The sequence below is a fragment of the Carlito syrichta genome, unplaced genomic scaffold (genome assembly GCF_000164805.1).
Source record: "Carlito syrichta isolate Samal-C Ts95f unplaced genomic scaffold, Tarsius_syrichta-2.0.1 Scaffold287690, whole genome shotgun sequence".
In the NCBI taxonomy this organism is placed as follows: Eukaryota; Metazoa; Chordata; class Mammalia; order Primates; family Tarsiidae; genus Carlito; species Carlito syrichta.
Window position 1 is genome coordinate 236,034 of NW_007231786.1, and position 13,039 is coordinate 249,072.

Genomic DNA, 13,039 nt, shown 5'->3' on the forward strand with positions numbered 1-13,039 from the left:
CAGGCTGAGCCAGCGAGTCCAGCAAGATTTTTCCTTTTTAAAGGATTTCTTCCTCAGCCTTAGGGCACCTTTTAGAGTTCACTTTCCATCTTTATCAGTATGATTCTTTAATAGCTTAATAATTCTTTATATTAAACTTCCTCTGTTTACTAGTGAGTAGTTTCTGTCTCCTGGTTGGACACATTAATTCAGTTGATCACTGTTAAGATACAACATTTTTCATACACTTAGTAGTCCTTTGCATTTCCTCTTCTGTGATTTTTCTTTTTCATATCTGCCTTTTTTTTCTTCTACGCAAGGCATGGTACTTTTATGCATTTCAATCTATTTAAAGATTAATCTTTTGTCATGTTTATGTCAGGCACTTGACACTACATTTTTTATAAGTACACTAAATTTTGGCAATTACATTCGTCTTATTTTAGTAGATGAGATTATTTTTAATTGATCGATAGGTAAAAGGACAAAGATACAAGCCTCTGTTTACTTACTAAGAGAGCTTTCTTAGGACTGACAAACCATAGCATACTTTCACCTTCATCAAGCTTAGGTTTTGAATATACTGAGATGTAATACCTTTGTTTAAAAAATGTTACATATTTTAGTATTGGTATCAATCTAAGCTTATTGTAAGCAACCTTATTCCTTAGTACATGTAATATGATCAAACATTTTATTACAATGCTTTTGAGAAATGCAGATAACATTAACTTAGAGAATGAAAGAATGTTAACAAAACTTCATGTTAGGATAGAGTTCATAAATAAAATCATATGATATGTAGCATTTCTTCATTCTTAGAGTATTTTTTTTAATGGATTAAGCAGAACTGTAAGTACCTTGAGAGTTATCTTGTTGGATAAGGAAGATGCTGAGAGGGCAGAGCTCCAGAAATCAACTACAACGGCTTCAACTACAACATCTTTGCTGTATCCATTGCGTGTGTTCATTCAACCACAGAAATGTATTTGTGGGCCACATCTTGTTTTAGATGATGCAATATATTAAGTTTCTGGTATATTTGTTTGGGATAATAAAGAAAGAATAAAAGGAGCTCAGCTAACTTTTAAAAACCCTTAGGAATAGTTTTGAAAGTCATCAGTAGAATAGAGAGTCAGGAAAAAAAAAAAGGACCCAAGTTGAGAAAAGTACAAATTGGATTTCTTAACAGTCCATAATCTTTCCCTTCCCAAAGGACAGATAGTTCTGATGTTACAGATAGCCGGAAGTCACCTAACCATATAAAGGTGGTCCTAGATCTTATGTAAATATGAGTTTTCAAGGAGCCATGAAACACTGTCACTGGTGGTGCAAAAATGTGCTTTTTTTTTTTAACTTCAGGAACTGGCAGCTTTTACTTTTGATTCATTTCTAAGTTGGTTGATGATACTTCAGTTCTCTTGAGAGTTCAAGCTAAAGTAAGTCAAGCTGCACATTTGAAAACACTATTTAAATTCAAGGTCATTACATGTGTTAGTTTAAAAGATATGTGGAATACACAGTATCCAAGCTTATTTCAGTTACTGAAACTAAATTCAAGCTCATTTTAGTCCAACTGTGAACCCTAGTTAACCTTATATCTTCAAAGAGAAACAAGTTTTGTTAACTTTCAGTTTTCTAAAGAATTAAGGTATATGTATTTGTATGAACGCAAGTACAGAATTTATGCATTCATCAAATTGCAACATCTCTCTAACTTTGTTGAAGTGTTTTAGCAATAGTGGCCTGTACTGCTAAACTGTCGTCTCTGTTTTTACTACCTGTTTACTTTGAAGACATTTCAGTATAATAGCCTTTTCTGTATTGAATCTGAAAATGAAAAGAACAAGAGTATTAAAAAATTGGACATATTTTATGCATTGCCCCTATTAAAGGACCAAGAACCCAGCATGCACACTCCTGACTTACTTTGTTACTATTCTTTGAATCTCTCTTTTCTCCTCTTCATTTAATCTTTGAAGAATGGATTCCAGGAGAGAAAAGTGAAAGTTAATGTACTGAGCCACCTAACAAAGAAAAGACAAAACAAGAAAACAAGAGTATTTATGTGAGAGCTGGCGAGTCAGGAGGGAAGAAAAGACAAATTCAGGGTGATGGTCTTCGTACATCACTGCTTATTTCTTCTGCATCTTTATCCATGAGGAAAATGCGAGCGTTGTTTTCGGAAGGTCCCTGTAAGAGCCTCTGCAGGAGTGGGATGTCTGTCGTCTTTAGCCGTCTCTGTTCTGCAAATGAAAGCAAGAATCAACCACAGTCAGAAATTCACGCTAGAGGAAAAGAAGGGAGATAATGTTCCTATTTGTTTTCTTTCTTTAATTCCCTTTGAAAGAAATAAGACCTGAAAAGCACATACAACTGGAGCCACTCACTCAAAAAAGCAAACTGAAATGAAAACTTTCTTTCTATTTCAGCAGGCTTAGTTTATTAGTGAAGTTTGGAGCTACAGCGATGTGCCCTAGCTTGCCTGGTGCATTAGGGGAATAAAGTGATATTATTCAAAGAGGTAATGAATACTGTGATAGAGTTTTATTCCACAGGTAGTGTGTTATCACTGAAGGTTTTGAGCAAGGGTCCAGAATTTTCATTTTGAAAATTTGCAGTATGTTGTGACCAATTGGAGCTGAGGAGTAGCAGAAACAAGGAAACTGCTGGAACTTTTGGAAAAACTGAGGTCAAGGTGTTGGAAAGGTCTGGACTGGAGAAACTACAGTTAATGTACAAAAGGGTAGATATAGGAAATAAATCTGGTTATTCAACTAAAATGACTCTTATATGCTTAATTTTCGACCTAATTCTCAAATGCTACAAACTGCTATGGTCATTTGTATAAAGGAAATATATATATGTATGTGTATATATACATATATATGTATACGCACATACATATACATACATACATATATACACACTATAGTAGTATTCTCATGGGGCTCAAAAGTTGTTCTTATTATCAAAGATTTATCTGAGGTTTCAAGTCTGAGTGAGAAAAGTGACTTATACAACAGGCTTTGGAAAAACTTTCATATAAACTAAAAATGGACTTCTTTACCTATCTAAGGTTTGACTTAGTATCTCAATTCAGCATTGCTTTGGTTAGAATGTTCAGACAAGCCTCCAGTCCTAGTGCCTTTTATAAAGCAATATGCCTCAATCATTCTTTATAGTTTTTCATTCCATCATTCAATAAATATTTATTGGTTCTTTCCAAGTTCAGTTAATGTAATTCCATTTTTCCAGTTGCTCAGGTCCAAAATCTTATAATTATTCTCAATTCTTCCTTTCTGTCTCACCCTACATCCAATTCTTGGCTCCTATTTATAAATATATTCAGAATGTTTTTGAGGTAAGGGTTTAATATTTTTGTTATGCCATTCATCAGTGGGTTTTTTCCTTTCAGTCATTAAATGAGAGAAATAAAAAAGGTTTCAATTTGGTATAGTCCCAGCACTTAAAATTTTCGAAAGTTATAACATAAATACAACTACCCCAAAAGTACTTCTAGCTTTTTGTCGAAGTAATTTCACATCTGGGATTTCATTTTTCTCAGAATAAAGCCAGAAGAAAACACAGTGTTCTTGTATTTATCGTCTTTCCTCATTCTTCCCTTCCTTGCTTCCTTCTTTTGGAACTGCTCTCATTCCCTGAGCTGGACTTTTCCCAGGAAAAAAGTTAATCCAGAACTCAAAAGTCCAGCGTTTCTGCAATTACAGTGACATTATCCATTTCTGACTCCACAGCGTCAGTATTCATTGTTTTAATTCCTCTGCCATTTTCGAAGCAATTAGGAACCCTGACAATTTAGCGCCTCTCATCAACCCACCAGAATCCTCTTTTGACCTTTAGGTCTAAAGCTAACTTGGTTTTGCTTTCTCAATTTGTTCCATTCTTTTTTTTTTTTTCCCTTGAGTGGGGGTCTCACTCTGCTGCCCAGGGTGGACACAGATCACAGTTTATTTCCTGTGCTCAGTGATCCTTCCATCTCAGCCTCCGCAGTAACTAGGAGTACAGATGCATGCCACCACACCCAGCTAATTAAAAAAAAAATTTTTTTTTAATAGAAACATGTTCTCACTATGTTCTATTCTTATTTTACAGAGTAAGTTTTCTTGCTTTGTGATTCTGCTTCATGACTATGTGGAATGATTATTAAACATGCATATTCCTGGACGAGTGATTTGGAAAAGTTTGGGAATCTGTATTTTAAATGAACTCTCAAGGTAATTCTGAAATGAACTAAAATGTGGAATACACTGCTATGGGCTTTGTAGATTGATAAATAAACTTAAGACCCACCTATTTCTATTTCCAGATTACTGCCCAAACAGGTCCCATATGCTCTTATTTTTTAAAATCTGTTCCTGGTCCCTAAAAGTTATTATCAACTTCAGTTTTGAACGTATACAAATTTTGGAACAAAATATGAAAGAAAATAGGATTTTCATATGTGAAATTTTAAAGAACTCTTTTTTTTGTGATGACAATATACCTATTTTTTTTCCCGATTATCAAAACAACACACTTGTTTTGAGCCCAAGAATGATTTGAGTGAAACTAAACCATGTTTCTGCTCAACTCCAAGCTTAAGTCAGAGGTCTAAGGAAAAAATAACGTGCAAGTAAATGGAATACAAGTCTTGGAGGGATCAAAAAGGTAATTTCCAAGTCCTTTCTTGTATATCTTAGCTGTTCAAGTTAGCACACAATCACTGGCTTTTTAACTTTTAAAAACAACAACAAAAACCAAACTCCTTCCCCTCAGAAAACAAACAAACAAAAAACACATGCTATTGTAGTTGGAAGAAAGGAGAAAAGTATAGGGCAGAAAGTAAAAATAAATAAAAAAAAAAAACCACCTGGAATCCCAGAACCCTGAGATAATCCTCACCACCCTTTGAGTGTCCAGCACTTCACACATCTCTATGCATGCATCCAAATGCATGATACATAAAGGTAATCACGTCGTACTGCTTTTAAAAAGTCATGTTTTAGTGTTTTCTTTTTTACTTGTTTCTTTTCTTCTCTCCCTTCTCATTCTCTTATCTGCACCTCCCCACTCACCCACGCACCCACCCATTAGGTACCCTGTCTTAATGACTTTTAACCTTTAAAAACAACAACTTCATGCCTTTCTCCTTGATCACAGGGTCACATATTTAAATAGGGATTCATAATTGTTTTACAAAACTGAGATCATTTCATATATACTTTTAGGAATCTTGCATTTTTCAATTAAAATACCCTCCATTCTTTTGGCATCAATCTAATCCATTCCATTAAATGGCTGCATAATAATCACTTATTCAGTCATTTCCGTAGGATAGGTAACTTTGTCTTTAGCTTTTTTGTCATTATAAACAGCCTTGCATATAAATCTGCAGGTATTAGTACTTTTATTTTTATGGAATAGATTCTCACAAGTGGAACTGCTGGGTTAAATAATAAGTATACTGTAAATGTAAATAAATATTTCAAGAACAATTCATAAAAAGAGAGGAAGTTACATTTTTACCAGTGTTGCATGAAAATATCTTTTACCCTTATGCATGCCAACCATAGGCAAAATCATTTTAAAGCAAAATAATTTAAATTTAAAACTATGCCAATCTGATAAGTACAAGATAGTACTGCACTGTGGCTTGAGGGTGTAAGCGTGCAGTTCCTTGACTACTTGAATTTCATTGAGTTTAAGACTTTTCCTGGTCATTTCCTAAGACTTTTACTGGTCATTTAAATATGTTCTTTGAATTGTTTTTTCAGGGTGTTTTATATTTTTATCAGATTTTTCTTTTTTTATCATTTGGCAAGGACTTTTCGATATAGTTATTAATTTTAGAAAAACATTGACAATATTCTTTGTAATCTACTGTTTATATCTCTTGTTATACAGTCCAATATGTCTACCCTTTATTTTATACCTTTGAGTTTTCTTTCTTTTCCAAACTAGAATATGAATGTATATGCACCCTTAGAAGTTTCAAATATATCTTAATATATATCTTATATATACTATATACAATATATAGTATCTATCTTAATAAATATCTCATATTTATAAATATATAATGCATATTTTAATATATATCTTATATATAATTTATATCTCATGATAGATAATATATATCTTAATATACATCTTATATTTAAGTTTTCAATTCATAAGAATTTTTATTTTGTATGCATTCAGAGATCCAGGTATTATTTTCTATAGGTTGTTCTGGCATCAAAATGTATTATTTCATTTTATTCAATTTCTGGCTTTGATATTATGACACAATTATTACCTGGGATTTTTCTACAATTTGACATTCAACATTTTTAACTTTTGAGGTTTTATTCTTTATTTATTTATTTAGAAAGCAGGATTTATTGAGAGGACAGAAAAGCCCCCACAGTGGGAGGGGACCCGAAGCGGTTGCCCAACATTTGAAGTTTTAGAAACTTCTGTTTCAGTATCACCTTATGTGTTTTCAGATCTCTCTGCCATGGCCTGATCCTGGCACCCCCATGACGGGCCTTCCCAGTGCTCTGCTTCTAACCTTTGCCCTCTGACATCACATTCTGAATGGATGTCTCTACTGAGGAAGAGATCGCATTCCCACAATGTGCCTGACCCTGTGCTGAGAGAGGCAGTAACAAGGTCAGAGAGAAGAGGCATGTAATCATGATTTCTGTAAGAGCTACAGTCATACGGGAGTCAGGTGCAAAAGCCAACAAGAAGTCCAATTCTTGGAGAGTTCCCAGTGGATCCCAGAGATTTCTGAACTTCACTCACATAACTTAATGTTTGCCCAACAAGCATATTCTCTTGTAAAAACTATTGAAGATACCTTATTCTTAGGTTATCTTTCTCAAAAGTATGGAATATAAAGAATGTTCTAAAACTCCCCCCGTCTTACCCTTCCTCTCTGTTTTCCATCAACTGCAGTAAACTGCTCCTTCTGCCTTCCTCATGGGCAGAAAACTGAAACACACCCCAGAGTCAGGTACAGAATGACCAAGCTTTCTTACCTCCTGTTGAAAAAATAATGTAAAGAGCAAAATCCTGGGGACTATTTTCAATCTATCAATGGAAAAAAAAAAAAAAGAACAAGTATGAATTTTTTAGTCTCACATGATATTTCTAAGCCAAACAGACCCACATTGTACATCTGTTTCTTCATTTCCATTTTTCACTCTTAGACATAAAACCTTCTGTCCTCCCTTGGGAATAATATAATTTCCTAGGGCATAATTACTAAAAGGTGTTATATACAGGAAATAATCCTTTAGTACTGAACATCCAATTTAGATTTACATGTTCATAAGTCTTTTTCAAGAGTGTATTTATGTCTTTACAGTTAAGTTATATAAAAGATATTTATAACTCAGTTTAGTAATAAAGATTACCTTAAATTTTTGGAGAAGTTGCTTTATTACTTCTTCAGTTCTCATGTCACTGTTTATTCTGACCTTAGTTTCTGATCCAAAGGTTGGAATGAAAATTGATGTCTAGAAAAAATGATTAAATAAGTCCTTAAAATTATATCAAATTGACATTGGTGAATATCTGGAACCTGGTTTTCTCATGGAGCAAATTACAATGCTACCCTTTTAAGAAGACTTATTTTTTTTGTTATTGCTTTTCTTTGTTGTTGACTATTATGTATCCTTTTAAGCAGCTTTATATTGTTTCTAGAGTAAGTTAGATAAAACATCATTTGAGGATGTTCATAACATTTTCACCAGGTAATCACATCTCTCTTCAGTGTAGTCTAATATTTCAAAATAAATTAAAATAATGAAAAATAGGCCAAAAACAACATAAACAGGCTTTTTCACATACCATACCTTCCTACTGTTTGGGAATAGTAATTGTTCTAAATTATTTTTAGTTTGAACCGTATGGAATCACTGCATTTTGGTGTGTCTGGAATGTATCAGTGTTAGCATATGTCTCAACTGAGCGTTGGGGCCAAACTACTGCCAGATGAAGTTCCAGGATGATGGTTTCTACAGGTTGTCCCAATCAAGTGTCAGCCCTTCAGATGGCACTTGGTAACAGTATCCATGGTCAGATAAGTTTGAGACATCCTTCTGAGGGATGAGTCATGTCCTATTAAAAAAAAATCCTCACAAACATAGCCATGGATTCTTTGCTCATAATTTGATTGTTTTGATTTTAAAATAAATAAAATTCCTTTAAAATGTAATACTTATTTAATAGCCAATGGAACATACTTTGGAAAATGCTTACCAATAAGCTGTTTAGCTATGATTTTCCTTTCACCCTCTACATCATGAATTCAACCAACAACAGATCAAAAATATTCAGGGAAAAACCCTAGTAAAAATATCAATACAACAATAAAAAATGATACAAATGAAAAACAATACAGCAAAATATCTATTTAAATGATATTTGCATTGTATTATATTGTATATTATAAGTAACAGAGATAATTTAAAGTACATGAGAGGATGAGTGTAGGTTACATGGCATTTTATATAAAGTACTTGAACATCCATGGATTTTAGTATCTGCAGTAGAGAGGGAGGGGTCCTGAAACCAATCCTCTGCAGATACCAAGGGATGACTCTACTTGTTTCTTGATTACAAACCAACATAGGGATTAAGACGTGTTTGAGCTTGGACAAGAGGTATCTGTTTAGGTAAATCAATATATAAGTAAATTACTGATTAGTAGGCCGAATATATAGTTCCTGGAAGTGATGATATTATTTCAAATCATGTCATAGAAGTCTCAAGTAATTATTGATTTATGTACCAAGAATTATTTTAAACCCTTTATAAGTATTAACAAATTTACTTCTCATAATAACCTAAATTAACTTTAAATTCTGTGGCACAAATGACATATGTTAAAATTAAAAAAGAGAAACAATAGTTAGTGGAGATTCACAATCAGATACTTGAGAGAATATGTGGAACTTACGACACTCACCTTGGAGGAGACACAGCTCTGTGAGTGCAGGAGCAGAAAAGAGGGAAAATGTTTCACTCATTACGTAGTAGAATGTAGGAAAGAATGTCATGAGATGTGTATTTTTTTAAAAAAGGGATATTACATAAAAGTTTATTTCCACATATTTCATTTACATGAGTAATCCTCAAATATTTTAAGATTCTGTAGAAATAAGGTAGAGTCAGCAAATGTGGAGAAGGGTGTAGGTTTTGGATTGGCTCACTGAAATGTTAGATAGATGATTCCTCTATTGGGAGATCCAAAAATAAACATCAAAGTATATGTAAACTGTATAAAAAACACATGTACAGATACATGATGGAGTATTATGCAGTCATAAAGAAGAATAAAATTATGGGTTTTGCAGCAACTTGGATGGATTTAGAGTCTATCATACTCAGTGATCTATCGCAGAAACAAAGAACTGAGCACCACATGTTCTCACTCATAAGTGGACCCTGAGCATTTATCATAACACTATAAGAAAGGGATTGGTAAGAGCAAGAAACTGCCAGGGAAGGGAGGAGGCACTTAAGGGTACCTGATCTCAAACCAGGCAAAGTGGGGACCAAAGAGAGGCCAAAACTTTACCTGTATGATGATCACGTCTACCTTATCCTGAACTGTATCCCATATTAAAATAATATTTTTTAAAAAATATATACATATGTGTGTGTGTATGTGTGTGTGTGTGTGTATGTGTGTGAGTGTGCATGCATGTGTGTATGCATGGCATATATATGAATAAGAGAGTATGTATGAGTGTTGTCTGGGATAAACTTTTGTAAGTATGAGAAAAATCAATGTTCATAGACATTTTGGTGCATGGATGTGCTACCCTGTGACACTTCTGAGCTCTGTGGAACCCTGGAACTACATGTTCATCCTGCATGGAGGTGAAGTTATGTTGAATAAATGTGGTTTGATTTTGTATATTCGAAGAAGCTTCATGGAGCATGACAATATCACTAGATTAGGATTCAGGAGACCTAGATCTAGTGCCTACTAACTCCAACTCTGTCAACTCACTTAACACATTGAGGTCTTAATTACCTCATTTGTAAAATAAGAAAGCAGAACTAAATGATCTCCAAGAGTCCTTCTAAAGTTCTAATATATAATGTATTTGGAATCATGTTTTTCAGCTTTATTTCAAATCCATCTTCTTTATGTCAGTTTTGTTGGCCAAAAGACATAATAGAACCCTGTTATAAAATTATTATTGCATGGGCAGAAATATACTATTGATCAAGTCATATTCACCATAAATGATCTCCAAATATCACAATCTAAGTCTTTAAAATGTGTGTTATTTGTGGTTTGACATTATTGGCATCAAGGGGTTTCATGGTATAAAGCATGACACACAGCAACTCATGAAACATATCAACCAAAATGCCTAGGTGTCCATCATTGTATACCCACTGAGAGAATGCTTTAGTTTTCTTGTTTGTATTGTTTTCTGCTAGTTATTAAATTGCAGTGAATGATATTTGTGTAAAATATCCATAGTCCCAGCTTGATCTCATTCCATCATCAACAACATAAGCTAATGTAACTTGAGTTCTTCCTTTGTGTGAGGTACTGTGCTCAGTGCTTAACTCACCTCATTTTGTTAAATCCCATCAACAACCTTGTAAAATAGGAAGAATGAAGGCACTAAAACTAAGAGATTGAGTAACCTTTTAACTTTGCTCAGCAAGAATTTAAAGTCATGTTGCCAAGCTCCAGGGCTATAACATTTAACCTCTATGCTGTGCTGCCAACTTAGTGACAATTTCACTCTCAGCACAAGTGATCCCATCTGAAAGTCACTCGCTTAGAGTAATGTGGTTTTTTTCTTTAACACAAATCACCCCACAAGATGAGAACACACAGTGTCATTTCTGAGGAGAAGAGAAAACCAGGACAACTGCTGGTTGCATATCTGTGGGAGACTGTCAAGGTTACTTTATGGCCAGAAAGATCACTCCTGGACCAGAAAAAGTATCTAATCTAAATAAAGAACTAAGAAGAAAGGTTTTTTTCCCCCACCTGGCTCCAAAGACACACTACTGATATTCTCCCAAAGGTGGAAGAAGAAGAATCAAGATAGAAGGTCCTAAGGAAAAAACTTACAGAGAAATGAGTTAATATTTCTTATTAAAGGGTTCAAGGGTACTTACACCATAAGTGCTCTTTAAGTATTGTTAAATGAAGGGATGAATGATTGCTAAGTAATATGACATGACGAATATTTGAATTCTGCAAAAGAAATGACGATATATTTCTTACCTTCAGCAAAGTGAAATGCCTTTCTTTGGAAAGGCATGTATACATTTAGCATGTATTGAATGAAAAATCAGAATATAAGTTGTATCTGAACTACAACTGCATTTGTGTAAAAAATTGATACGTGTTTAGGTACAAGACCTGGAAGAGAACATGGCAAAATGAGAAGTTTGATTTATTGGAACAAATAGGCTTGTGGCTGACTTTTTATTTAAATGTTAATGGCCAAACGTCCTTTGAACCAACCTCTATTGTAGTCCTTACATTATTCTGACAATATTGCTGGTATGTTGGTTTCTCTGCTCAGTCCCTGAGCTTCATGCTGGCAGAAACATCAACTGACTCATCAACTGACTCTCCATGCTGGCAGAAACATCAACTGTTTTTAATTTTAATGCTTGGCACAGTGCCTGTCTCTTAAATGAAGTTCACCCATCCAAGTGGTTAAGAACTTGGGTTCTGGAGTCAGCCAAAGCTGGGTTCAAGTTCAGAGTTGCTACTTAAAAATAGTATGATCTAAGACAAATTGCTTAACTGCCATGAATGTCAATTCATTCATATGTAAAGAAGAGAAAACAATGGTACCTATTTCATAGGATTGCTTTAGTGATTAATAAGAGAGTCATTAAAAATCTATCTAAAATACTTAGTTGAATTCCTAGTGCATAGAGAGTGCCCAGTAAATGTCAGACATGCTATCACTATTGCTTTTATTGCTATTATAAATTGTAAGTTGAGTGGAGTGGTATGTCAGTGCAGTAGACAATATTATTTTAAATTACATGAATGGAATTGTAACTCACTCACTTCATGATTATAGAAATGTCCATTAATGGAAGCTCTGTTGTTCTGTTTCTCTCTTCTGTCCATCCTTGGAGGCTTTATCCTTCTTCTCACCAGGGCTGCTTCACTCATGGTTCTATAGAGCAATGGGGATTCTGGCTCTTCATCTGGGTGTGGCTTCAGAGTGTTGCTGTGATAAGATAAATAGTCTAGGAAGAATACAGATTATAAACCCATATCATCTAGCTGCCTAATTCCTAGCATCCTGAGTGGACTGCATTTGCTTTCATTAATTTTGGGAATATTGCTGCTTTTTGACTGTTTAAAAGCATTATAGTGTATTAAATGAGAAGTTTGATTTATTGGAACAAATAGGCTTGTGGCTGACTTTTTATTTAAATGTTAATGGCCAAACGTCCTTTGAACCAACCTCTATTGTAGTCCTTACATTATTCTGACAATATTGTATTAAGTGTTGTCTGAGACTGATGCAGACAGCAAATTCTACTGGTATCCCACATAAAATTCTTATGTCTCATAAGAAATGATCACGATTATCACATGCTTGGTATTTGGGCACTCTTTCCATCTTTATTTGAGCAGGGAGTACATTGTATAGTATCTCAGAATGTAGAGCTAGAAGAGGGCTGACACTCTATTTTAAAGTTTGATCTCTTATAGGTAAAAAAAAAAAAAGAACAGTGAGTTGAAGTGGCTTTCCTATGCACACAGGACTTATAAATGATGGAATCAGGTCTGGATTCTGATTTTACTTTGGCTCCTGGTTCATTGTGCTTTTCCTTAAGAAATAGACATTGGACCTTAATCTTCTTGCAAAATACAGACAGATCCTTGAAAAGTCATTTTTAAGGCATGTAGCCTTAAAAAAATGTTGTTCCCATCATCTTTTATTTATTTATTTATTTTTGAGTTGGAGTCTCACTCTGTCGCCCAGACTGGAGTGCAGTGGCTGCTCCCGGCCACCGCAACCTCGACCTGCTGGGCTCCGGCGATCCTTCCGCC

At 34.3% G+C, this 13,039-nt stretch overlaps 1 protein-coding gene across 3 annotated transcripts in view; it reads right to left on the reverse strand.

Moving 5' to 3' along the window:
* Nucleotides 1-1,361: 1,361 nt before the first annotated feature.
* RASSF6 (Ras association domain family member 6) overlaps nucleotides 1,362-13,039 on the reverse strand; it is a 41,976-nt gene continuing 30,298 nt past the window's right edge. For 2 of the 3 annotated variants that reach the window (XM_008052936.2, XM_008052935.1), the window contains exons 5-10: nucleotides 12,041-12,225; nucleotides 7,386-7,487; nucleotides 7,008-7,059; nucleotides 2,107-2,225; nucleotides 1,909-2,006; nucleotides 1,362-1,809 (exon numbers count right to left, since the gene is read on the reverse strand). In XM_008052936.2, coding sequence (XP_008051127.1) covers nucleotides 1,734-1,809; nucleotides 1,909-2,006; nucleotides 2,107-2,225; nucleotides 7,008-7,059; nucleotides 7,386-7,487; nucleotides 12,041-12,225 — 632 coding nt within the window. In that variant the 3' untranslated portion in view covers nucleotides 1,362-1,733. The remainder of the gene's footprint in view (nucleotides 1,810-1,908; nucleotides 2,007-2,106; nucleotides 2,226-7,007; nucleotides 7,060-7,385; nucleotides 7,488-12,040; nucleotides 12,226-13,039) is intronic. The other variant, XM_008052934.2, reaches the window with a different exon arrangement.